General features: G+C 38.7%; 1 protein-coding gene across 1 annotated transcript in view; it reads right to left on the reverse strand.

The window, feature by feature from the left end:
* Positions 1-2,765: 2,765 nt before the first annotated feature.
* Positions 2,766-25,934, reverse strand: part of LOC128689900 (nephrin-like) — a 919,379-nt gene continuing 896,210 nt past the window's right edge. Inside the window, exons 13-16 of the mRNA XM_070088696.1 lie at positions 23,526-23,786; positions 10,279-10,395; positions 6,735-7,210; positions 2,766-4,313 (exon numbers count right to left, since the gene is read on the reverse strand). Coding sequence (XP_069944797.1) covers positions 4,086-4,313; positions 6,735-7,210; positions 10,279-10,395; positions 23,526-23,786 — 1,082 coding nt within the window. The 3' untranslated portion in view covers positions 2,766-4,085. The remainder of the gene's footprint in view (positions 4,314-6,734; positions 7,211-10,278; positions 10,396-23,525; positions 23,787-25,934) is intronic.

A 25,934-nucleotide genomic window follows, 5' to 3' on the forward strand; every position in this document is an offset into this window, starting at 1 on the left:
AATTACTCTCTCATTTGACTCAAAAGTTCCTACACACTCGCTTAATATCTTCCAAAATCATTCTCTCTCTCTCTCTCTCTCCTTCTCTCTCTCTCTCTCTCTCTCTCTCTCTCTCTCTCTCTCTCTCTCTCTCTCTCTCTCTCTCTCTCTCTCTCTCTCTCTCTCCTCTACACTCCTCTCTCTTCCATGTGCATTCACACTTATTATGACCCACTTTTCACATCCGACCCTTATTTTAATCTACATAATCCTTGAAATTATACATTTAAATTTCCTCGTCTCTTTTCATAACTGATCCTTCAACATTATTACTACCCCTTCCTTAGCTCTAACTCTGTCAGATATTCCTGACTTAATGCCATTTATTTCTCCCCACTGAAACTCCCATTCCCTCTTCAACTTTATTTCGCCTAGGACAAGGACATCCAACTTCTTTTCATTCATAACATTTGCAATCATTTCTTTCTTATCATCCGCACTACATCCTTGTACAGTCAAAGATACTAATTTTATAAAGTTTTTCTTTTCCTTGTTCTTAGTAATTCGTTCAGGAGAAGGAGTTGCTAGCCCATTGTTCCTGACATTTTGTCACCTACGACACGCACAGCTTACGGAGGAAGAATTTCGTTTCACTTCCTCATGGACATAAGCAGAAATAAGCAAGAAGAACTAGAAAGCAAATAGAAGAAAACCCAGAGAGGTTGGTAAATATATGCTTGTACATGCATGTGTAGTGTGACTTATATGTAGAAAAAAAAACAGAGAGGCATGGAAGACAGCAAATGTAGTCCCAATCTTTAAAAAAGGAGACAGACATGAAGCATTAAACTACAGACCAGTGTCACTGACATGTATAGTATGCAAAATCATGGAGAAGATTATCAGGAGAAGAGTGGTGGAACACCTAGAAAGGAACGATCTCATCAACAGCAGCCAACATGGTTTCAGGGACGGGAAATCCTGTGTCACAAACCTACTGGAGTTCTATGACATGGTGACAGCAGTAAGACAAGAGAGAGAGGGGTGGGTGGATTGCATTTTCTTGGACTGCAAGAAGGCGTTTGACACAGTACCACACAAGAGATTGGTGCAAAAACTGGAGGACCAAGCAGGGATAACAGGGAAGGCACTACAATGGATCAGGGAATACTTGTCAGGAAGACAGCAGCGAGTCATGGTACGTGGCGAGGTGTCAGAGTGGGCACCTGTGACCAGCGGGGTCCCACAGGGGTCAGTCCTAGGACCAGCGCTGTTTCTGGTATTTGTGAACGACATGACGGAAGGAATAGACTCTGAGGTGTCCCTGTTTGCAGATGACGTGAAGTTGATGAGAAGAATTCACCCGATCGAAGACCAGGCAGAACTACAAAGGGATCTGGACAGGCTGCAGACCTGGTCCAGCAATTGGCTCCTGGAGTTCAATCCCACCAAGTGCAAAGTCATGAAGATTGGGGAAGGGCAAAGAAGACCGCAGACGGAGTACAGTCTAGGGGGCCAGAGACTACAAACCTCACTCAAGGAAAAAGATCTTGGGGTGAGTATAACACCAGGCACATCTCCTGAAGCGCACATCAACCAAATAACTGCTGCAGCATATGGGCGCCTAGCAAACCTCAGAACAGCATTCCGACATCTTAATAAGGAATCATTCAGGACCCTGTACACCGTGTATGTTAGGCCCATATTGGAGTATGCGGCACCAGTTTGGAACCCACACCTAGCCAAGCACGTGAAGAAACTAGAGAAAGTGCAAAGGTTTGCAACAAGACTAGTCCCAGAGCTAAGAGGTATGTCCTACGAGGAGAGGTTAAGGGAAATCAACCTGACGACACTGGAGGACAGGAGGGATAGGGGGGACATGATAACGACATACAAAATACTGAGAGGAATTGACAAGGTGGAAAAAGACAGGATGTTCCAGAGATTGGACACAGTAACAAGGGGACACAGTTGGAAGCTGAAGACACAGATGAATCACAGGGATGTTAGGAAGTATTTCTTCAGCCACAGAGTAGTCAGTAAGTGGAATAGTTTGGGAAGCGATGTAGTGGAGGCAGGATCCATACATAGCTTTAAGCAGAGGTATGATAAAGCTCACGGCTCAGGGAGAGTGACCTAGTAGCGATCAGTGAAGAGGCAGGGCCAGGAGCTCGGACTCGACCCCCGCAACCTCAACTAGGTGAGTACAACTAGGTGAGTACAGACACACAGACACACACACACACACACACACACACACACACACACACACACACACACACACACACACACACACACACACACACACACACACACACACATATATATATATATATATATATATATATATATATATATATATGTATATATATATATATATATATATATATATATATATATATATATATATATATATATATATATATATATATATATATATATATATAATTTAATAAATATGTGGATAGATAGGTAAAGGATAAAAAAAACACTCAGAGCCATAGGAACAACTTTATTTTCAATTAGCAGATGTTTTGAAGACTTAATTCCAATCATCGGTACAAAAACACTTAAACAACCTTCCAAAATTTAATATGAAGAAATGTAGCATAGCATTTTATAACTTAAAGGTGAAAGATAAACTGAATATATATATATATATATATATATATATATATATATATATATATATATATATATATATATATATATATATATATATATATATATATATATATATATATATATATATATATATATATGAGTATTTAATAAGAGGGAATAGGCTGATTCAGACACTTTGTTTCTGTATGTAACTTTATTTTTTCTTAAGACTCTCGTATGTTCTGGTTATTTGTGTATTGTTCCAGTCACTGTCTTCTGCCTTTTCGTTATTTCTTAAGACTTGTCTTCATTACGTTATTTTGTCAGTTTCGTTCAGTAATAACTATTTTATAAATTCAACTTTTTTGTCCTATGTAAAATAATTAAGAAAAGATATGCATTCACTGTTCATTCACCTCCGAAAATTTTCCTTTGACATATTTTGACGAATTCTATGTACTGACTTTGGCTTTGACATATCCTCAGTAGTTTCTCAAAATCGATAGTGTGGTGGCATCAAGGTTCTGCAAGGAGTTACAATTGTCTGATAACTTTACAGTATTTAAAGGATTGTGTAGAGATAGTGACATGCACCTCCAGTGCGTTACTGAGAAAAATCGTGTGGTCTTGTGGAGCAGAGTTTGTGTTGGGCACATTCATTGTGTTATTAAGCAACGAATGATATAACCGTGGTGTAGAAGTAGTGATTTGCTCCTGTAATGTGTTAGTAAGTGATGTCTGTTGCAAATGTGTGTAGAGGCTGGGATATGAACCTTATCTCTGTCACTGAGTGAAGACTGATAAACTGTCCTGACGAGGTGGTGAAGCGCGCCTCAGATGTGTTTCTGACCGACAACTAGTGTAGCTGTGTTACTGGACAACATACGGTGTAGCTTTGGTACACAGATAGGGATGTGCACCTCCACTGTGTTACTGGATGGCATCTGGTGTAGCTGAGGTGTAGTGAAAAAGGTGTATACTTCCACTGTGTTACTGGATGACAGCTGGTGTAGCTGAAGTGAAACTGTTTTGATGTGTCCTTCTGTGTTACTGAAGAAACTATTGTTTCTATTGGAGCAGAGAGCTAGTGAAGTCTATTTTATCAATGAGAACCAGGAGACTGTGTATGCAAAATATTAAAATTGGCTGATATTTAATCTTCAATTAAGAATTCAAAAGCTATTTGTACTTTTCACCCATCCACTTAAACATTAAATATTTTAAAAAAGATCTACGGCTATTACAAACAGCAAACGTCTCTGTACACGTACAAATGTCGTTTTGCAATGTATACACAGTAAAGCGTCATGCAACACTACGTTAGCAGGTGTTGATCATAATAACAAAAATCTTAACACTTTTCTACGTCCTAGGCGTGCATCCACGATGTCTCTCAAGAATACTTTTTATCTCAGTTCCTGCACGGAATTTCACTGGCGGGCTAGGATTTCCCAAGCGTAATGGATAATTCTTGGTACAAACTTGTGTTTCACTTTCGTCTCTTACACTGCACTCTCCATGTGATCGCTGCTAAACGTCGTAGGGAAGAATTTGGGCGGGTACTGCTCGGGCGGATTTATGTGGGCGTGTAGAGAGGGGTTAGGCGTAATACAGACCGTTTCCGCCACCATGGGAACGATAGCAACCATATCGCGCGAGCGAGACAATTTGGATGCATCATAAGGAGGGGGTGGAGCGATGGAGAGGGTGAGTGGAGTACTTGCGGGATCCTGTTGTAACAGACAAAGTAAAAACATTGTGATGTGTATCCACTTAGTAGTTGGAATTGATCAGCTGTGAAAAAGACATGAGCAATCATAGGTTAGGAAGATCGTGATGACCAGACTAATGGAACTGCTTCACTAACACTATTTAAAAACTTAAATAATTTTTACATTTCTACTTGAGTTAGTAAATCTGAAGATTAAAGCAAATGCAAATGATTTTAGTGTTCCAAACAATACTCACACACACACACACACACACACACACACACACACACACACACACACACACACACACACACACAGTAGTAGGAAGTATTTCTTCAGTCATAGAGTTGTAAGGCAGTGGAATAGCCTAGAAAATGACGTAGTGGAGGCAGGAACCATACACAGTTTTAAGACGAGGTTTGATAAAGCTCATGGAGCGGGGAGAGAGAGGGCCTAGTAGCAACCGGTGAAGAGGCGGGGCCAGGAGCTAGGACTCGACCCCTGCAACCACAAATAGGTGAGTACAAATAGGTGAGTACACACACACACAGTTAATATCTCTCATCGAGTCCAGAGAGACGGAGCAGGTGCACTTTGTGTGCCACTAACAACAATTTTCAATAAATCTTTCAAAACTCTGCAACTGACGGAGGTTTTAAGTTAGTCACTGTAGTCCCGATTTTTAAGAAATCAGAGAGACAGGTTCCACTAAATTACAATCCAGTGTCACTGATACGTATAGTATGTAAAGATAGGGAAAATATTAAGAGAAGAATGGTGTAGCACCTAGAGAGGAATAAGCTTCATGAAAAGGAAATCCTGTGTTACAGTCTTACTGGACAGGAGACAGAAGCACGACAGGAGAGAGAGAGAGAGAGGAATATGTACACTGCATCTTCTTGGATTGTAAAAAGGGCTTTTGACACAGTTCCACTGAAAACACGGGTTAAAAAGCTAGAGGAACTCTTAGGAATAAAAGGGAAAAATGCTGCAATGGATCAGGGAATACCTGTCAGGAAGTAAACAATGTGTGTTTGTACGAAACGAGGTGCCTGGATGGGCGTATGTGTCAAGCGGGGTTCCACAGAGGTCAGTCTTATGTCCGGTGCTGTTTCTTGTATTTGTGAATGACATGGCGGAAGGGACAGATTTTGAGGAGTCTATGTTCGTAGACGATGGAAAACTAATGAGAATTAGGTAAGTCTACAAGGGGATCTAGACAGGCTGCAAACCTGATCCGACAAATCGCTCCTGGGGTTTAACCCCAGCAAATTCAAAGTTAAGAAGCTTGTGAAAGGACAAAAAAGACCGCAGACGGAGTACAGCCTAAGAGGTCAAAAGCTGCAGAACTCACTCGAGGAAAAAGATCTTGGAATGAGCATCATACCGACTACATCCCCTGAGGTACACATCAACCAAATAACTGCTGCAGCATAGGGGCGCCTGGCAAACCTGAGAATAGCGTTTCGACATCTGTGTAAGGAATCATTCACTACACTGCACACCGTGTACGTCAGAGCCGTACTGGAGTATGCAGCACCAGTATGGAACCCACACCTGGTCAAACACGTCAAAAACATGAAAGCACAAAACGTTTGCAGCAAGACTAGTCCCGGAGCTGAGTGGTATGTCCTACGTGGAGAGGTTAAGGGAACTCAACCTGACAACACTGGAAGATAGGAGGGATATGGAAAGGACATGATAGAAACATGTAAAAAATGAGTGGAACTGATAAGGTGGATAAGGAGAGAATGTTTCAGAGATGGTACATAGCAACAAGGGGGTCACAGCTTGATATTGAAGAGGAGTCACAGGGATGTCAGGACGTACTTCTTCAGTCATAGACTTGTTAGGAAGTAGATTAATCTGGAGAGTGATGTAGTAGAGGCAGGATCCTTACATAGTTTTGAGAAGTGGTATGATGAAGCTCATGGAGCAGGGAGAGAGTGGATCTAGGAGTGGATCCGCTCGTGGTACATAGAAACTTATCACGTTTGGAATATATTCATTCATCACATTAGACATATACACACTCCTGACGTGAAATACACATCATACTCATGAAATATACTAGTCATATGTGTGACATATACACACTAATTACATGCTCATTACAAAAAAAGGAACACGTTCCTCATGAGTGAGAAATATAAACCTTCCACAGTTAAAGTGTAAACTTTCCTAATCACTGAAATATACACATACTTCATTCAAAAAATATACACACCTTTCAAGTTAAAAATATCCACATGTTATCCGTGAAGTACACATACTCATCTCATATGAAAGACACGCAGTCTGCACGCCTATAATATTCACACTCCTCTCACACGAAATGCATGAAATATACACACAACTCACACACAACAGCACTCCAGTTTAAGAATTACAATGAAGTGGTAGCTACTGTAGATTGCAAGGATGTGGAGTTGTGTTTACCATATATAAACTGCTCCTCCGTTGCAGTGTGGCTGGATGGTTAGGGTTCGTCGCGTGGCTTGAGCGTGGGTGAGGCAGAGTTTGGGTATGGGTGACGGGCATTGCATGGGCGAGGACATTGGTATACATGGGCCCTGGAACAGAAGATGCGGTGAGGGGCATGTGGTGGTAGGACAAGGATCGGTGCATACTGACCGGGAGAGGAGAGGAATACTCTTGCTGGATGTATTGCGACTGGTGAGTGTGAGGCTGGGACTCAGCATGGGAGTGGACTGGTTCTGCATGGGAGTGGACTGGTTCGACGTGGGCGTAGGTGGCGTGCGAGATGGTGTTAGAGTCTACGCATGCACTGGCGTGCACGTGAGAAATTTCTGCCGTTACTTGGGACATTTTATGGCCACTATTACCAACCATCTCTCCGTATATCGTGTAGACGTCGCCAACTCCCCGATGATCCATAGAATCCACCCGGTTTCCTGAGGACGACAGAAACTATGTAAAGAACAGTTTATTCCACAATATTGTCTAAGACTATTTACAACTACTACAGTTCCCTAGATCAGACATTTCACAAACTACCCTTGTGTCGCGGCCGGAATAATTCACAACAAACTCGCAAGTCCATGAGTGTAACAGCTAACAAACCCTCAATACCGAAAGAAGAACAAGTCACATCTTACGATATAGTAGGTAGAACAATTCATAAATAACCTAAAATACTGAAGCTGAACCAATTCAAAGCTAATCCACAATATTGGAATTAGGACACTTCTCTAAGAGAAACAAAAAATTGAATTGGACGATATTTCACTCTGTTCTTGACCAATATAAACCACTGGCCTGCAGAACGAACCAAAATGTCTTCTAGATTCATAGCCAATATTTAAGTTAGATGACAATATGCCCAGAATACTACCTCAGGAGAGACAGAGTACTACCTCAGGAGAGACAGAGTACTACCTCAGGAGAGACAGAGTACTACCTCAGGAGAGACAGAGTACTACCTCAGGAGAGACAGAGTACTACCTCAGGAGAGACAGAGTACTACCTCAGGAGAGACAGAGTACTACCTCAGGAGAGACAGAGTACTACCTCAGGAGAGACAGAGTACTACCTCAGGAGAGACAGAGTACTGTCTCAGGAGAGACAGAGTACTACCTCAGGAGAGACAGAGTACTACCTCAGGAGAGACAGAGTACTACCTCAGGAGAGACAGAGTACTACCTCAGGAGAGACAGAGTACTACCTCAGGAGAGACAGAGTACTGCCTCAGGAGAGACAGAGTACTACCTCAGGAGAGACAGAGTACTACCTCAGGAGAGACAGAGTACTACCTCAGGAGAGACAGAGTACTACCTCAGGAGAGACAGAGTACTACCTCAGGAGAGACAGAGTACTACCTCAGGAGAGACAGAGTACTACCTCAGGAGAGACAGAGTACTACCTCAGGAGAGACAGAGTACTGCCTCAGGAGAGACAGAGTACTACCTCAGGAGAGACAGAGTACTACCTCAGGAGAGACAGAGTACTACCTCAGGAGAGACAGAGTACTACCTCAGGAGAGACAGAGTACTACCTCAGGAGAGACAGAGTACTACCTCAGGAGAGACAGAGTACTACCTCAGGAGAGACAGAGTACTACCTCAGGAGAGACAGAGTACTACCTCAGGAGAGACAGAGTACTGCCTCAGGAGAGAGAGAGTACTACCTCAGGAGAGAGACATCACTACTTAAGTACTGACAGCATTACTCTAGGAGAGACAAGAGTGCTGCTCAAAGAGAGAGTGAGAGACTGCGAGTCAAGGAATAATTGAGTGGTAGTCGAAGAGTAATAGATAAATTCATAACAGTGTGGGTCATCTCTTCCTTTTCATCTGCGCTACAACCGCGCACACTCAAGCATCCCAACTTAATGCTTTTCTTATTATTTTTAGTAAGTTATATAGAAGAGGTTATTAGGCCCTTGCTCCCAGCATTTTAGTCGCTTCTGATGACACGCATGGCTTACGGAGGAAAGATTCTTTTCCACTTCCCCTTGAGATGAAAACGAATCAATAAGAACAAGGAATATTAAGAAAACAAGAAGATTCAGATGGTGTGTACACATAACCGGCTACATATACCTGTTTTCTTGCATGTTTATGAAACCAAAACTAAAAGATGCCCTCAATCCTTCCATTGTGTAAAACAATTACAGGTTTCCATTTCACACAACTTTGGCAGGACGCTACTGCCTCCCTGGGTGTTTGTTATTTAACAAAAATATCATAACTGACTGGAAATTGAACCCGTGTTATTTTATCCCACATCATGGAATGTCAGCCAAAATTCATAACACACTAATCACTGAACCATCAGTGCTACAAACATCAGCTGCCCAGTAACACTAGGCATGTTTTCTAATGCGTCACATACTTAGCTATGGTAAGTTCCGATCTAGATTCATTCTACTCCCGCTTGGAATACCAGTCTTTAGGAGCAGTCTATATATTGATGCAGAAGATCGAGCCCATGTTATTTTAGCCCTTCCTGTGAGAATCCAGCCAGTGCTTAGTGTTGTGGATCATGGATGGCTTCCCATAAGGTGGGCTAAAATAACGCAGGTCCGATCCCAGGCCAGTTGCAATATTGTTAATTACTTGAAACCTCTAGTTTGTGGATGCATTAATATGTGTACTCCTTGTGAAGACTGCTGCTTCAGACGGGAGAAGAAGGATGAAATTTGTTCTGAGTTACCACAGCCACACATGTCCTCGCATCAGGGTACTGATGTTTGTAGCACTGATGGCTCAGTGATTAGAGTGTCGTGGATTTTGGCTGGATTTCCACGAGGTGGAATAAAATAACTCGGGCTCGATCATTAACAACACTGTGACTAGCCAAGGAGTCGAACCCATACAGCTTTGGCCTGCCTCATGGTAGGCGAAAACTCATGACGCCTTAATCCACGGGACTACGCAATCCTTCAGAGTAGCGCATCCAGCTCTACTCCAGCTCTGTGTGGATGCCACTAGGCTAATTTCATTCTACTCCCTGTTTGGTGTACTAGTACAACGAGGAGTATATTATATTATTTTACCCACGAACAAGTGGTATTGATCAATAACAACACTGCACTAACCAAGGAGTCGAACCTATGCTGTTTTGGTCCGACTCATGGTAAGCGAAAATGCATGACTCTTTAGACTACTAGCTGTATAGCCCTTGTGGCTTAGCGCTTCTTTTTGGTTATAATAATAATAATTTAGACTACTAGACCACACAATCCTTAACAATGGCGCATCCAGCCATTGTTAAGGACTGTGTGGTATAAAGTGTCATGGGTTTTTGCTTACCACGAGGCGGGTGAGAACTGAAGTTCGTAATATATTCAGATTACTGTCCATATCAACCGTAAAAGGATCATTACTAGCCTAAATTTAACATGGTAGGTACAAGTCAAAACTTAATACTTAAAATAGGATTTGAAAAAACATGTGTACATAAATCTCCCATTGTATATACACTACAGAGAAGAGAGAGAATACACTATAGCGTCTCCTACCTAAATGTAAGGGACAAAGTGCGTCATGAGTGCGAGGAGGTGTCCGGGAGGCCTCCGGGTTCGTCAGTTCACTGTGTTCCTCACAGGAGACTGCTGGCTCCACTCTCCCGGCCAGTACTGTGTACGGAAAATAAAAGAACATACTTTATATACTCTGTATAAATATTTTATAGTTAACAATACTGCACTGGAACTATATTTTAGTAAATACATAGATTCTCTCACATAGAAAGTTAATGTGCGAGCATTTGCTTATTGTTCCAGTCACGGTATTGTACCTTTATATTGTTGAGTATATTAATAAAAAATAATAATTGTTGAAACCATTTTGCTTAATAAAAAAAACAATCAATCAATCAATCAAGTTTATTCTCTATAAAGATTACAGTGCGGTGTTTACATATTACAGAATATTTGTTACAATGTGTGGTTTGCACATGATAAAATACTAGTCTCCCCGGCTAGGCTTGTCGGGGAGATTAAGATTAATTCAGACTATATTGGTACAGGTTATGGAGCATGCTGATGTTAAGGCTCGGTAACTGCATTACAGTTCGTAAATTTAGCAGTGAGAAGGATTTTGTCTTGGCACGATTCGTAGTTTCTGTTAAAGTTCCTATATTGGAGTATCTCAGGCAAACTAATGACTAGTTTAAGAATCATTAGGTAATAGTTTTATTACGTATTTCTATGTATAAAGTCAATTGGGTGAATGTGAGCACAATATTTTCAAACACTAATGTTATTTTCAGTTTGTGAAGGTTATAATTCAACATACCGAGCTCCGTACTTAATTCATTGAAATTTATCAAGAGGGAATTTCAATTAAGGAGATATCCAAGTTACACTTTATATCTGGTAAAAAAATAATCACACTAGGTCACCATATTACAAAATACACAATGTAAACACCAAATCTGTTAAAACTAATACCTGAGGCACCATATTTATTAAACACAGTGGAGGCGCCATGTATGTTAAAAATTTACAGTGGAGGCGCCATACCTGGAGGTTATTCCGGGGATCAACGCCCCCGCGGCCCGGTCCATGACCAGACCTCCCGATGGATCAGGGCCTGATCAACTAGGCTGTTACTGCTGGCCGCACGCAGTCCAACGTACGAGCCACAGCCCGGCTGATCCGGCACTGACTTTAGGTATCTGTCCAGCTCTCTCTTGAAGGCAGCCAGGGGTTTATTGGCAATTCCCCTAATGCTTGATGGGAGGCTGTTAAACAGTCTTGGGCCCCGGACACTTATGGTGTTTTCCCTTAGTGTACCAATGGCGCCCCTACTTTTTATTGGGGGCATTTTGCATCGCCTGCCCAGTCTTTTACTTTCGTAGGGAGTGATTTCTGTGTGCAGATTTGGGACCATTCCTTCCAAGATTTTCCAAGTGTAGATTATGATATATCTCTTCCTCCTGCGTTCCGACGAGTACAAGTCAAGTGCTTGCAAGCGTTCCCAGTAGTTAAGGTGCTTGACAGAACTTATACGTGCAGTAAAGGATCTCTGTATACTCTCTAGATCTGCGATTTCACCAAATATTCTTCCTTGAAGCCTTTTTATCCACTTCTCCGAGGCTATGGGTCCCACAATTTACACACCAGAGGTGGACCCCATCTTTATATATATATATATATATATATATATATATATATATATATATATATATATATATATATATATATATATATATATATATATATATATATATATATATATATATATATATATATATATATATATATATATATATATATATATATATATATATATATATATATATATATATATATATATATATATATATACTTATACGCTGAGGTCAGTGGTCACGTGTGGTCATACCTGTCCTAAGCTGTCTGGGAATAGCATGGTGTGTTACCTAGCACCATGGCTTGTTGTACTGTTTTAAAATCTCAGGTTAAAGTGTTGAAGAAAGACATTCCACTTCTTCAGGACGAAAACAGGAGGCTGAAGCTTCGTCTAGATGGGTTAAGGAGTGAGCGTGGGATGATGGTAGCTGGTGAGGAAGAAAAAGTTACCAGCAATGATTTGGAGAGTGGCAGCCGCTTTAAGTAGCAAGTGGTTCACAATTCAGGAAGAAGGATGATAAGGAAGGTCAACAGAGATGTGAAGGTAGGAAATCGATTCTTTCTTCTCCAGGAGGAGTGTACTTCAGTGGTTAGTGAAATTAAAGGTACCACTGACTCCCCTGCATATCAAGATAAGAATATTCTGATTGTGGGAGATTCTCAGAGAGAGGGGTGTGTCTCCCAGGAGCTGGTGTTGGTGACATAGTCAACAGATTGTATAATATTATGTCGGCCAATGGCAACAAGCCCATTATCTGTCTTAGTGCTGGTGGAAATGACATCGGGAATGGCAGGAGACAGGAGCTGCTGGATAAGTATACATCAGCCATAGATGAAGTCAGGTCTAAGGGAGGGATCCCAATCATGTGTAGCATCTTCCCTAGAAGGGAAGTGGGCAATGAATGGATGTCTAGGGCAATTGGTATAAATTTCTGGCAAGATAGGTACTGCAAGGAACTTGCAATCCCATTCATTGATAACTGGGACATATTCTATGGCAAGCATGATATGTATGCAAGGGATGGGGTTCATCTCTCTGGGGCTGGAGTGGTTGCATTAGCCAATTCGATTGAGGGGGTCATTAATGACTCATGTAAGACTTAAAACTGATACATTATAGAGGTATGGGTGTCTGTGGGAGACAGTCAGGTTGCAGCATTAGGGTTGAAAACAGCAGATATAACCAGGATACCTCAGGGATATGTTTAAAAGACAATATTCAAAATAAAGTTGCTAGTAAAGGCAAATCAAATGCTCAACAAACAAAAAGAGATAGTAGAGGGCAACGAGTGATTAGCTATACAAACAGTAGGAATCTAAGATACATTAGCTAAGATTACTTGTAAGTGTAGGTAATGTGGATATTATTGCTATAACAGAGACCTGGTTCCACTTGAAAGATAGAGAAATGCCCTCTGAATGCAACATACAGGGTTATAAACTATTCCATACTGATAGGGTCAACAGGAAGGGTAGTGGAGTGGCGATGTATGTCAGAGATAATTTAAATTGTTGTGTTAGACAAGATATAAGATTAGAAACATCGAACACAGAATCTGTTTTGCTACAGTTTCTCAAGGGTCGTCAAAAGTTAATTTTGAATGTGATTTATAGGCCCCCACACCTTGATAGAGAGTGTAGTAAGCTGCTATGTGACGAAATTCATAAGGCATCTAGAAATGAAAATGTAGTGTTAATGGGAGATTTTAACTTTAGACAAATTGATTGGAACAATGTGACAGGAAATCTTGAGTCTAGTGACTTTCTTGATACGGTTCAGGATTGCTATTTAAAACAGTTTGTTACAGAATCAACAAGAGGAAGCAATCTACTTGACTTGGTTCTTGCCAACAAAGAATCACTAGTTAATAATCTTGAGGTTAATGATGAGCTAGGGGAAAGTGATCACAAATAACGTAGTTTCAATATATCATGGAGTTACCCGGATAACTGCAATAAATATCTGTCCCAGACTTTCACTTCGACTATTTCATGGGACTGAAAAATTATCTGAGTGGACTAAATTGGGATGTCCTGACTATGGGTCAGGTAGCTAGTGTTGGTTGCCAATATGACATTTTTCAGAGAATAGTTCTAGCTGCCCAGACAACTTTTGTTCCGAGTAGGGAAATTAGATCTAACAAAAATGATCCCAAAGGAATGAACAATGGATTAAAACATCTATTTGGTCAAAAGAGAAGCATAAATAGGCGTATCAAAAGAAGGGATGGGCAGTTAAGAAATCAATATATTCAATTAAAGAGAGAAATAAAAAAAAAGGAATAAGAAAAGCAAAAATGGATTATGAGGCTAAGGTCGCAAGGGACTCGAAGACTAACCCAAAAGGGTTCTTTCAGGTATACAGAAGATTAGGGACACAACAGGCCCACTTAAAAGTAACTCAGGTCAGATCTCTGACAGTGATAAGGATATGTGTGAAATTTTCAATACTTACTTCCTCTCAGTTTTTACTCAGGAAGATTCTAGCGACATTCCAGAAAATAGTAAATTATGTAGAACAGGACGATAAACTATGTACGACTGCGGTAACTAGTGACATAGTCCTCAGACAAATAGAGAAATTAAAACCTAACAAATCCCCAGGCCCTGATGAACTGTTTGCATGAGTGTTAAAGGAATGCAAAGAGGAACTTAGCATACCTTTGGCTAATCTTTTCACCATAACACTACAAACTGGCATAGTGCCTGACAATTGGAAAATGACAAATGTAATACGTATTTTCAAGGCAGGTGACAGGTCCATAGCTTCAAACTATAGACCAATAAGCCTTACCTCCATAATGGGAAAATTTTTGGAATCAGTAATTGCCGAAGCAATTCGTAGCCATCTCGAAAGGCATAAACTGATTAATGAATCTCAGCACGGTTTTACAGAGGGGTGTTCCTGTCTTACGAATTTACTAACTTTCTTCACTAATGTATTTGAGGAGGTAGATCATGGTATTGAATATTTCGATAGAGTTCCACATCAGAGGCTATTGAGGAAACTTAAGGCACACGGTATAGGAGGAGAAATTTTTCCTGGATTGAGGCACGGTTGACGAATAGGCATCAGAGAGTTTGCATAAATGGGGAGAAATCAGAATGGGGGCACATCACAAGTGGTGTTCCACAGAGGTCAGTGTTGGGCCCCTTGTTGTTCACAATCTACATAAATGGCATAGATGAGGGAATAAAGAGTGACATAAGCAAATTTGCTGATGACACCAAAATAGGCCATTCAGCTCGTTCTAATGAGGACATTGAAGCACTTCAGGATGATTTAAATAGACTGATGCAGTGGTCGGAGAAGTGGCAGATGCAGTTTAATATAAACAAATGCAAAGTTCTAAATGTTGGACAGGAAAATAACCATGCCACATATAAACTAAATAATGTAGATCTTAATGTCACGGATTGCGAAAAGGATTTAGGAGTTCTGGTTAGTAGTAATTTAAAACCAAGATAACAGTGCATTAGTGTTCGCAATATAACTAGCACAATCCTTGACTTCATAGCAAGAAGTATAAATAATAGAAGTCCTCAGGATGTTCATCAACTCTTTATATCTTTGATTAGGCCTCATTTAGACTATGCTGCACTGTTTTGGTCACCGTATTACAGAATGGATATAAATGCACTGGAAAAAGTACAAAGGAGGATGACAAAGTTGATCCCATGTATCAGAAATCTTCCCTGTGAGGATAGATTGAGAGCCCTGAACCTGCACTCTCTAGAAAGGCGTAGAATTAGGGGGGACATGATTGATGTTTATAAATGGAAAACAGGAATTAATAAAGGGGATGTAAATAGCGTGCTAAAAATATCTAACTTAGACAGGACTCTCAGAAATGGTGTTAAATTGGAAAAATTCAGATTCAGGAAGGATATAGGTAAGTACTGGTTTGGTAATAGAGTTGTGGATGAGTGGAACAAACTCCCGAGTACCGTCATAGACGCTAAGACCTTGTGTAGTTTTAAAAATAAGTTGGACAAATACATGAGTGGGTGTGGGTGGATGTGAGTTGGATCTGACTAGCTTGTGCTACTAGGTCGGATGCCGTGCTCCTCCCTTAAGTGACGTGTCTGACCTCACTGGGCCAAGGCATTGGCTTAAACCGGTCGGAGAAATGGAGCGGCCTCGCATAGGCCAGTAGGCCTGTTGCAGTGTTGCTTCTATCTTATGTTCTTATGTTCTTATATATATATATATATATATATATATATATATATATATATATATATATATATATATATATATATATATGTCGTGCCGAATAGGCAGAACTTGCGATCTTGGCTTAAATAGCAACGTTCATCTTGCCATACAGGACAAGTGAAAATTTGTGTATGTAATAATTTCGCCAAAATCATTCTGAATCTAACGAAAAAAATATATTTCACTGTGTTTGTTTAGTATTAAATTACTGCAAACAAATCTAAAATATATTTAGTTGGGTTAGGCTAAAATAAATTGCGTTTGTTATAATAAGGTTAGGTAAGTTTTCTAAGTTCCTTTTGGTGCAAAATTGTAAATTTTTACATCAATATTAATGAAAAAAATATATCTTTAAACGTATAAAAGAAAATTTTAGAAAGGACTTAATTTTAAATGAGTTCTTGCTAATTGACCAGTTTTACATAGTCGGCACGACATATATATATATATGCAATAAGATCACAGTAAACAGGTGATTTCAGAATATGCAAAACAACCACTCTGAAAGAATAGAGAAATTCCAAGCGCTTTCGTGACTACTCACATTATCAAGGAACTATGAAAGTAAAGCATCCAAGGAAGCTATATAAGGGGTCTGGTCGGCACCTCACTATCAGATCCCACAACGGTTTAAACACGTGACGCGCGGCGAGCCAACTTGGAAAGGTCCTTGGCACAACTCACCCCACAAACTATTCTACCCAAGAAATAAGAAATTTTAAAGATTATTTGTCCAGTGTATTATTAAATTCTTCCCAAATTTTATTAATTATAAATGGATCTAATTTATATAAACCAAAGGAAATATTCATATTATTGTCAAAACTGCTTTTTATGAAACAAGATTCAATTATATTCCTGTCGACCATGGACTTGCTTGATACTACTTTCTCAACTTTTTAAAATCAATTGGATGGTTAAAATCTCTTACATGAATAAATAGAGCATTGGAATCTTGTCCAGTTCTAATGCTATATTTATGTTGTTTTAATCTTAGTTCGAGATTTTTACCAGTTTGACCGTAATAAACTTTATCGCAAATTTTACAAGGAATCTTATAGACACATCCATCAGCATTTTGGGGGGAATTCTTTATCAAAAGTTTTTTTACTGTATCGAGATTTTTGAATACAACTTTAATATTAAAAGTCTTAAGAAGAGAAGGCATATCAACCAAGTTTTCATGGTAAGGGAGAACCAACATATTTTTATTTGAATAAGGCTGGTTGTCCCTTTTTGGATTGTAAAAAGTATTTCTGGCAACTTTAAAAGATTTATCAATTACATTTCTTGGGTATTTTAAATCATTACCTATTTCATAAATTTTGGATATTTCCTCATCTATGAACTCAGGACTACAAATTCGTAAAGCTCTCAGAAACATTGATGAGAAAACAGACAGTTTGACTCTATCTTGATGCGAGGAGTAATAGTGGACATAGGAACAGTTATTAGTAGGTTTTCTGTAAATTTTAAATTTGAATTCATTATTACCCTTAATAATTAAAACATCTAGAAAAGGCAATGAGTTATTTTCTTCAAACTCAACAGTAAAGTTTATTGAATGGGCTAAGCTATTTAATTTTCCAAGGAAATGGTATATATCTACATTTTTGGGCATAAGACACAAAATATCATCAACATATCTGAACCATTTAGCTCTATTAGGGAGGATTGTGTTAAGTAACCTTGTTTCAAAAAATTCCATGTATAGGTTACTAAGAACAGGTGAAAGAGGATTTCCCATTGCCATACCAAACTTCTGAGTGTAAAATTTATCATTAAATACAAATTTTGCATCAACAATGCAAAGTTTAATAAGTTTAATGATAGTAGGAACTGGCAATGGTAAATCATAGTTAACGAGTTCTTCAGATAAGAAACTTAATAAATCATCAACAGGAACTTTCGTAAACAAGGAAGTAACATCAAAACTAACCATGTTAAAATCATTTAGGTCAGTCAAGGAGCTTAATTTATCAACCAAGTCTATGTTGTTTTTAACATTAAAGTTAGAAATTTTGCCAACAATAGGGCTCAAAATATCAACAAGCCATTTGGATAATTTATATGAAACTGACCCTATGGAGCTAATAATTGGTCTGACTGGATTCCCTGGTTTGTGTGTTTTTATTAGTCCATACATGTAAGGCAAAGATGGATTAGTGGAAGTAAATTGTTTGACTAATTCATCTTTGCCTTTCAGTAGAAGTTTTATTGTTTTATTGAAATTGCTGTTAACGGTTTCTAGGGGATTTTTCCTAAGTTTAGAATAGGTTTCAGTATCATCTAAGAGATTATTTTGAGCCCTATTGTTGGCAAAATTTCTAACTTTAATGTTAAAAACAACATAGACTTTGTTGATAAATTAAGCTCCTTGACTGACCTAAATGATTTTAACATGGTTAGTTTTGATGTTACTTCCTTGTTTACGAAAGTTCCTGTTGATGATTTATTAAGTTTCTTATCTGAAGAACTCGTTAACTATGATTTACCATTGCCAGTTCCTACTATCATTAAACTTATTAAACTTTGCATTGTTGATGCAAAATTTGTATTTAATGATAAATTTTACACTCAGAAGTTTGGTATGGCAATGGGAAATCCTCTTTCACCTGTTCTTAGTAACCTATACATGGAATTTTTTGAAACAAGGTTACTTAACACAATCCTCCCTAATAGAGCTAAATGGTTCAGATATGTTGATGATATTTTGTGTCTTATGCCCAAAAATGTAGATATATACCATTTCCTTGGAAAATTAAATAGCTTAGCCCATTCAATAAACTTTACTGTTGAGTTTGAAGAAAATAACTCATTGCCTTTTCTAGATGTTTTAATTATTAAGGGTAATAATGAATTCAAATTTAAAATTTACAGAAAACCTACTAATAACTGTTCCTATGTCCACTATTATTCCTCGCATCAAGATAGAGTCAAACTGTCTGTTTTCTCATCAATGTTTCTGAGAGCTTTACGAATTTGTAGTCCTGAGTTCATAGATGAGGAAATATCCAAAATTTATGAAATAGGTAATGATTTAAAATACCCAAGAAATGTAATTGATAAATCTTTTAAAGTTGCCAGAAATACTTTTTACAATCCAAAAAGGGACAACCAGCCTTATTCAAATAAAAATATGTTGGTTCTCCCTTACCATGAAAACTTGGTTGATATGCCTTCTCTTCTTAAGACTTTTAATATTAAAGTTGTATTCAAAAATCTCGATACAGTAAAAAAACTTTTGATAAAGAATTCCCCCCAAAATGCTGATGGATGTGTCTATAAGATTCCTTGTAAAATTTGCGATAAAGTTTATTACGGTCAAACTGGTAAAAATCTCGAACTAAGATTAAAACAACATAAATATAGCATTAGAACTGGACAAGATTCCAATGCTCTATTTATTCATGTAAGAGATTTTAACCATCCAATTGATTTTCAAAAAGTTGAGAAAGTAGTATCAAGCAAGTCCATGGTCGACAGGAATATAATTGAATCTTGTTTCATAAAAAGCAGTTTTGACAATAATATGAATATTTCCTTTGGTTTATATAAATTAGATCCATTTATAATTAATAGAATTTGGGAAGAATTTAATAATACACTGGACAAATAATCTTTAAAATTTCTTATTTCTTGGGTAGAATAGTTTGTGGGGTGAGTTGTGCCAAGGACCTTTCCAAGTTGGCTCGCCGCGCGTCACGTGTTTAAACCGTTGTGGGATCTGATAGTGAGGTGCCGACCAGACCCCTTATATAGCTTCCTTGGATGCTTTACTTTCATAGTTCCTTGATAATGTGAGTAGTCACGAAAGCGCTTGGAATTTCTCTATTCTTTCAGAGTGGTTGTTTTGCATATTCTGAAATCACCTGTTTACTGTGATCTTATTGCATTAATGGATACCACACGACTCTTCAGAATGTTCTCGATAAACTTTCCTAATCATATATCTTTTGTTTCACAGTTTTCTTCTGCACTGATCAAGTCCCACAAGTTAAAAATTCGACTTAATTTCTTAAAAAATTGTTTAAATGAACAAGTTCTGCCCAAGTCTCTTTTACCCAATAGACTCCTTGACATGAGAGATCGTCCTTTTGATGATTTTATGAGAATTATTCTTCAGAAACATATTGAAATAACTAAAATACAGGAGAAGGAAGCATTCAAAATATTGAGAAACAAAAAATACTCTTTTAATCAGGCCATTCCATCAGAATGGAAACACAGTATGTTGGATCATTGCTATAATAAACTCAGAAGAATTTGTAACGAACTCAAGAGCAAACTACAAAGAAAATTAGACATTTTAATTGAAAATAGTGATTGGACAAAGCATGCTAATAACAATTTTGTAATTAACTTATCAGATGAAATTTTAGACAAACATACAACTGCTGCTCTAGGTTTTGGCCTAAGTTTTGCAACTTCAAAAAAACTTAATAATGTTGAAATTGCAAAAGCCTTTTGTAACTTTGAGAAATTTTCTGATTTATCCTCTGATGAAATTAATATTAGTAAAGGAATGGTATATAGCTCTATGTTAAAACCAAACATTCCCAATTGCCCTCAAAGATTCTTTAAGTCTTATGATACACTTAATAACAATAAAAATTTGCGCCTTACTAAAGCAGACAAAATAAATGCAATAGTAATTATGAAAGAAAATGATTACCAAGAAAAAATGAATAATCTCTTAGATGATACTGAAACCTATTCTAAACTTAGGAAAAATCCCCTAGAAACCGTTAACAGCAATTTCAATAAAACAATAAAACTTCTACTGAAAGGCAAAGATGAATTAGTCAAACAATTTACTTCCACTAATCCATCTTTGCCTTACATGTATGGACTAATAAAAACACACAAACCAGGGAATCCAGTCAGACCAATTATTAGCTCCATAGGGTCAGTTTCATATAAATTATCCAAATGGCTTGTTGATATTTTGAGCCCTATTGTTGGCAAAATTTCTAACTTTAATGTTAAAAACAACATAGACTTGGTTGATAAATTAAGCTCCTTGACTGACCTAAATGATTTTAACATGGTTAGTTTTGATGTTACTTCCTTGTTTACGAAAGTTCCTGTTGATGATTTATTAAGTTTCTCATCTGAAGAACTCGTTAACTATGATTTACCATTGCCAGTTCCTACTATCATTAAACTTATTAAACTTTGCATTGTTGATGCAAAATTTGTATTTAATGATAAATTTTACACTCAGAAGTTTGGTATGGCAATGGGAAATCCTCTTTCACCTGTTCTTAGTAACCTATACATGGAATTTTTTGAAACAAGGTTACTTAACACAATCCTCCCTAATAGAGCTAAATGGTTCAGATATGTTGATGATATTTTGTGTCTTATGCCCAAAAATGTAGATATATACCATTTCCTTGGAAAATTAAATAGCTTAGCCCATTCAATAAACTTTACTGTTGAGTTTGAAGAAAATAACTCATTGCCTTTTCTAGATGTTTTAATTATTAAGGGTAATAATGAATTCAAATTTAAAATTTACAGAAAACCTACTAATAACTGTTCCTATGTCCACTATTATTCCTCGCATCAAGATAGAGTCAAACTGTCTGTTTTCTCATCAATGTTTCTGAGAGCTTTACGAATTTGTAGTCCTGAGTTCATAGATGAGGAAATATCCAAAATTTATGAAATAGGTAATGATTTAAAATACCCAAGAAATGTAATTGATAAATCTTTTAAAGTTGCCAGAAATACTTTTTACAATCCAAAAAGGGACAACCAGCCTTATTCAAATAAAAATATGTTGGTTCTCCCTTACCATGAAAACTTGGTTGATATGCCTTCTCTTCTTAAGACTTTTAATATTAAAGTTGTATTCAAAAATCTCGATACAGTAAAAAAACTTTTGATAAAGAATTCCCCCCAAAATGCTGATGGATGTGTCTATAAGATTCCTTGTAAAATTTGCGATAAAGTTTATTACGGTCAAACTGGTAAAAATCTCGAACTAAGATTAAAACAACATAAATATAGCATTAGAACTGGACAAGATTCCAATGCTCTATTTATTCATGTAAGAGATTTTAACCATCCAATTGATTTTCAAAAAGTTGAGAAAGTAGTATCAAGCAAGTCCATGGTCGACAGGAATATAATTGAATCTTGTTTCATAAAAAGCAGTTTTGACAATAATATGAATATTTCCTTTGGTTTATATAAATTAGATCCATTTATAATTAATAGAATTTGGGAAGAATTTAATAATACACTGGACAAATAATCTTTAAAATTTCTTATTTCTTGGGTAGAATAGTTTGTGGGGTGAGTTGTGCCAAGGACCTTTCCAAGTTGGCTCGCCGCGCGTCACGTGTTTAAACCGTTGTGGGATCTGATAGTGAGGTGCCGACCAGACCCCTTATATAGCTTCCTTGGATGCTTTACTTTCATAGTTCCTTGATAATGTGAGTAGTCACGAAAGCGCTTGGAATTTCTCTATTCTTTCAGAGTGGTTGTTTTGCATATATATATATATATATATATATATATATATATATATATATATATATATATATATATATATATATATATATATATATATATATATATATATATATATATATATATATATATATATATATATATATATATATATTTCAGCATGATATTGCTGGAAGTTGGTGATTGGTGCAACGTCGAGCAGCTGGCATTTCCACTCTTGGTTAAGTAAATATCAGGGTACAGTCGTCTTCATATGCATGGGGTTCTGAGATGAGATGGAGATCATTGAAGTATGCATTCCTTAACATTGGCCCAAGCACACTTCTTGTGGAACACTTGCACTTGTATTGTTGACTATCCCATTGAGGCATAGTGTAGAGCCGGCGAATTCCAGTGCTGCAGTTTTGCCAAGAGTCCCTTGTGTCATACTCGGCTGAAAGCTCCAACAATATCCACTGCTGTTACGCAGCTGACTTTGGATTCATCCAGTATCTGGTGTCACTTAGTGGAAAGGTTTAACAGCAGACCAGCAGCAGAGTGACCTTTTCTGAAGCTATATTGACGGTCATAAAGAAGCGAGTGGTAGTCAGTCGAGAAACGCTGTCATCTGCCTTGAGATTATTGTCTCAAGAATCTTGCCAGTGATTGACAGGAGTGACACTGGTCTGATTTCCGCTCTGCTCTTCTCTTCCTGAACAAGGACTACATTTGTCTCTTTCTACAGAGAAGGCCATTTAAGCTGTACTGAGCAGTGCTGACAGATGCGAGTTAGAGATGCTGCTTGCTGGTCTGCACATCTACTCAGCAGTCATGGGCTCAACTTACCTACGCCCACAGCCTCTTCTTGGTACCGTACAAGAAAACAAATCGCTTTTACTACTCTAACACTTCCAAGATTCCAAATCAGAACTTCAATATTCCCTACGTCAGGTGCCGCCGCAATACTCACCTCTCGTGTCTGGTATAACATCAGGGTCTTTTTCATCAACATCTGGACGACTACTGTTGCTCTCATCTTTCTTCAACACATGAAGATTGGAGACGCTTGGATTGAGTCGCCCCTGGATAACCCTCCGTGGGCGTCGGACCACCATGACCACTATAATCACCACGAATACTACCAGTATGCCGCCCACCACGCCCGTGATGATTGCTAGTGATGGGTACAGCTCCATGGTGGAGGGAAGCTCACTGGCCCCTTGGATCACGCCTGAAAAAGAAAAGAATACGTTTTCAAGATCTTGAAGTCATAAAGGAAAGCAGATGATATTGCAGGTGATACTGAAATGCAATGTGACTTCCGCAGAAATAAATTAGATGTGTAATCACTGTAGAATTAACTTATATGTGAGACCTCTGCAGGTATTAATGATGAGATAAGAGAGTTCTGCATAATAATTATTTAGAGTTAGTAGGTATTAAGCAACCATTTAAAACATCTGACTAAGGTTACCTGGAGGTTACCTGGAGGTTACCTGGAGGTTACCTCGAGGTTACCTCGAGGTTACCTGGAGGTTACCTGGAGGTTATTCCGGGGATCAACGCCCCCGTGGCCAGGTCCATGACCAGGCCTCCCGATGGATCAGGGCCTGATCAACTAGGCTGTTACTGCTGGCCGCAAGCAGTCCAACGTACGAGCCACAGCCCGGCTGATCCGGCACTGGCTTTAGGTATCTGTCCAGCTCTCTCTTGAAGGCAGCCAGGGGTTTATAGGTAATTCCCCTGATGCTTGATGGGAGGCTGTTAAACAGTTTTGGGCCCCGGACACTTATGGTGTTTTCCCTTAGTGTACCAATGGCGCCCCTACTTTTTATTGGGGGCATTTTGCATCGCCTGCCCAGTCTTTTAATTTCGTAGGGAGTGATTTCTGTGTGCAGATTTGGGACCATTCCTTCCAAGATTTTCCAAGTGTAGATTATAATATATCTCTCCCTCCTGCGTTCCAACGAGTACAAGTCAAGTGCTTCCAAGCGTTCCCAGTAGTTAAGGTGCTTGACAGAACTTATACGTGCAGTAAAGGATCTATGTACACTCTCTAGATCTGCGATTTCACCTGCTTTGAATGGAGATGTTAATGTACAGCAGTATTCCAGCCTAGAGAGAACAAGTGATTTGAAAAGGATCATCATTGGCTTCGCATCTCTTGTTTTGAACGTTCTCATTATCCATCCTATCATTTTCTTTGCACGTGCGATCGTGGCACTGTTGTGATCCTTGAAAGAGAGATCCTCAGACATTACTACTCCCAGGTCCCTTACATTATTTTCCGCTCTATTGTATGGGCTGTAAGATTTTTGCTCGTGTTCAAAGACAAATTGTGTCTCTCTGGATGTGCGTCAAAAATATATCAGTAGGATACCTTCTCAAGTAAAGGAGGCTTTCAGAGACATCTACAAGTGAAGGGAGACGTTGGAAACTTACGTATTACGAAAGAACCAATGAAAGACGTATACATCAAGGTAAATTTGAGCGTGGAGTTATCAAAAATAAATGACATAAATATTTACGCAGAAGATAAAGTAAACATTGCACGTTTCGCCCTCACACTTATGATCTCTTTAGTTTATTGCCTCTATAAGGAATAGTTTCTCGGAATAATTAGTGTTTTTTTTCAGTTTTGTAAGAGGTGAATATATTTCTTTATATTACACCATAGTCACAGTTTTACAAGCTATATTGAACATTAAAATGGTATAAAATACCGACAGGTTGTTAGGTACGACACATATGCAACAGTTAGGTATCTTTATTTCGAAACGTTTCGCCTAAACAGTAGGCTTCTTCAGTCGAGTACAGAAAAGTTGATAGAAGCAGAAGATACTTGAAGACGATGTAATCAGTCCATCACCCTTAAACAGTGATGGACTGATTACATCTCTCAGGCACGGTACTTCTCTCAGGCACGGTACTTCTCTCAGGCACGGTACTTCTCTCAGGCACGGTACTTCTCTCAGGCACGGTACTTCTCTCAGGCACGGTACTTCTCTCAGGCACGGTACTTCTCTCAGGCACGGTACTTCTCTCAGGCACGGTACTTCTCTCAGGCACGGTACTCCTCTCAGGCACGGTACTTCTCTCAGGCACGGTACTTCTCTCAGGCACGGTACTTCTCTCAGGTACGGTACTTCTCTCAGGTACGGTACTTCTCTCAGGCACGGTACTTCTCTCAGGCACGGTACTTCTCTCAGGCACGGTACTTCTCTCAGGCACGGTACTTCTCTCAGGTACGGTACTTCTCTCAGGTACGGTACTTCCCTCAGGCACGGTACTTCTCTCAGGCACGGTACTTCTCTCAGGCACGGTACTTCTCTCAGCCACGGTACTTCTCTCAGGCATGGTACTTCTCTCAGGCACGGTA

The sequence above is a fragment of the Cherax quadricarinatus genome, chromosome 25 (genome assembly GCF_038502225.1).
Source record: "Cherax quadricarinatus isolate ZL_2023a chromosome 25, ASM3850222v1, whole genome shotgun sequence".
Lineage (NCBI taxonomy): Eukaryota > Metazoa > Arthropoda > Malacostraca > Decapoda > Parastacidae > Cherax > Cherax quadricarinatus.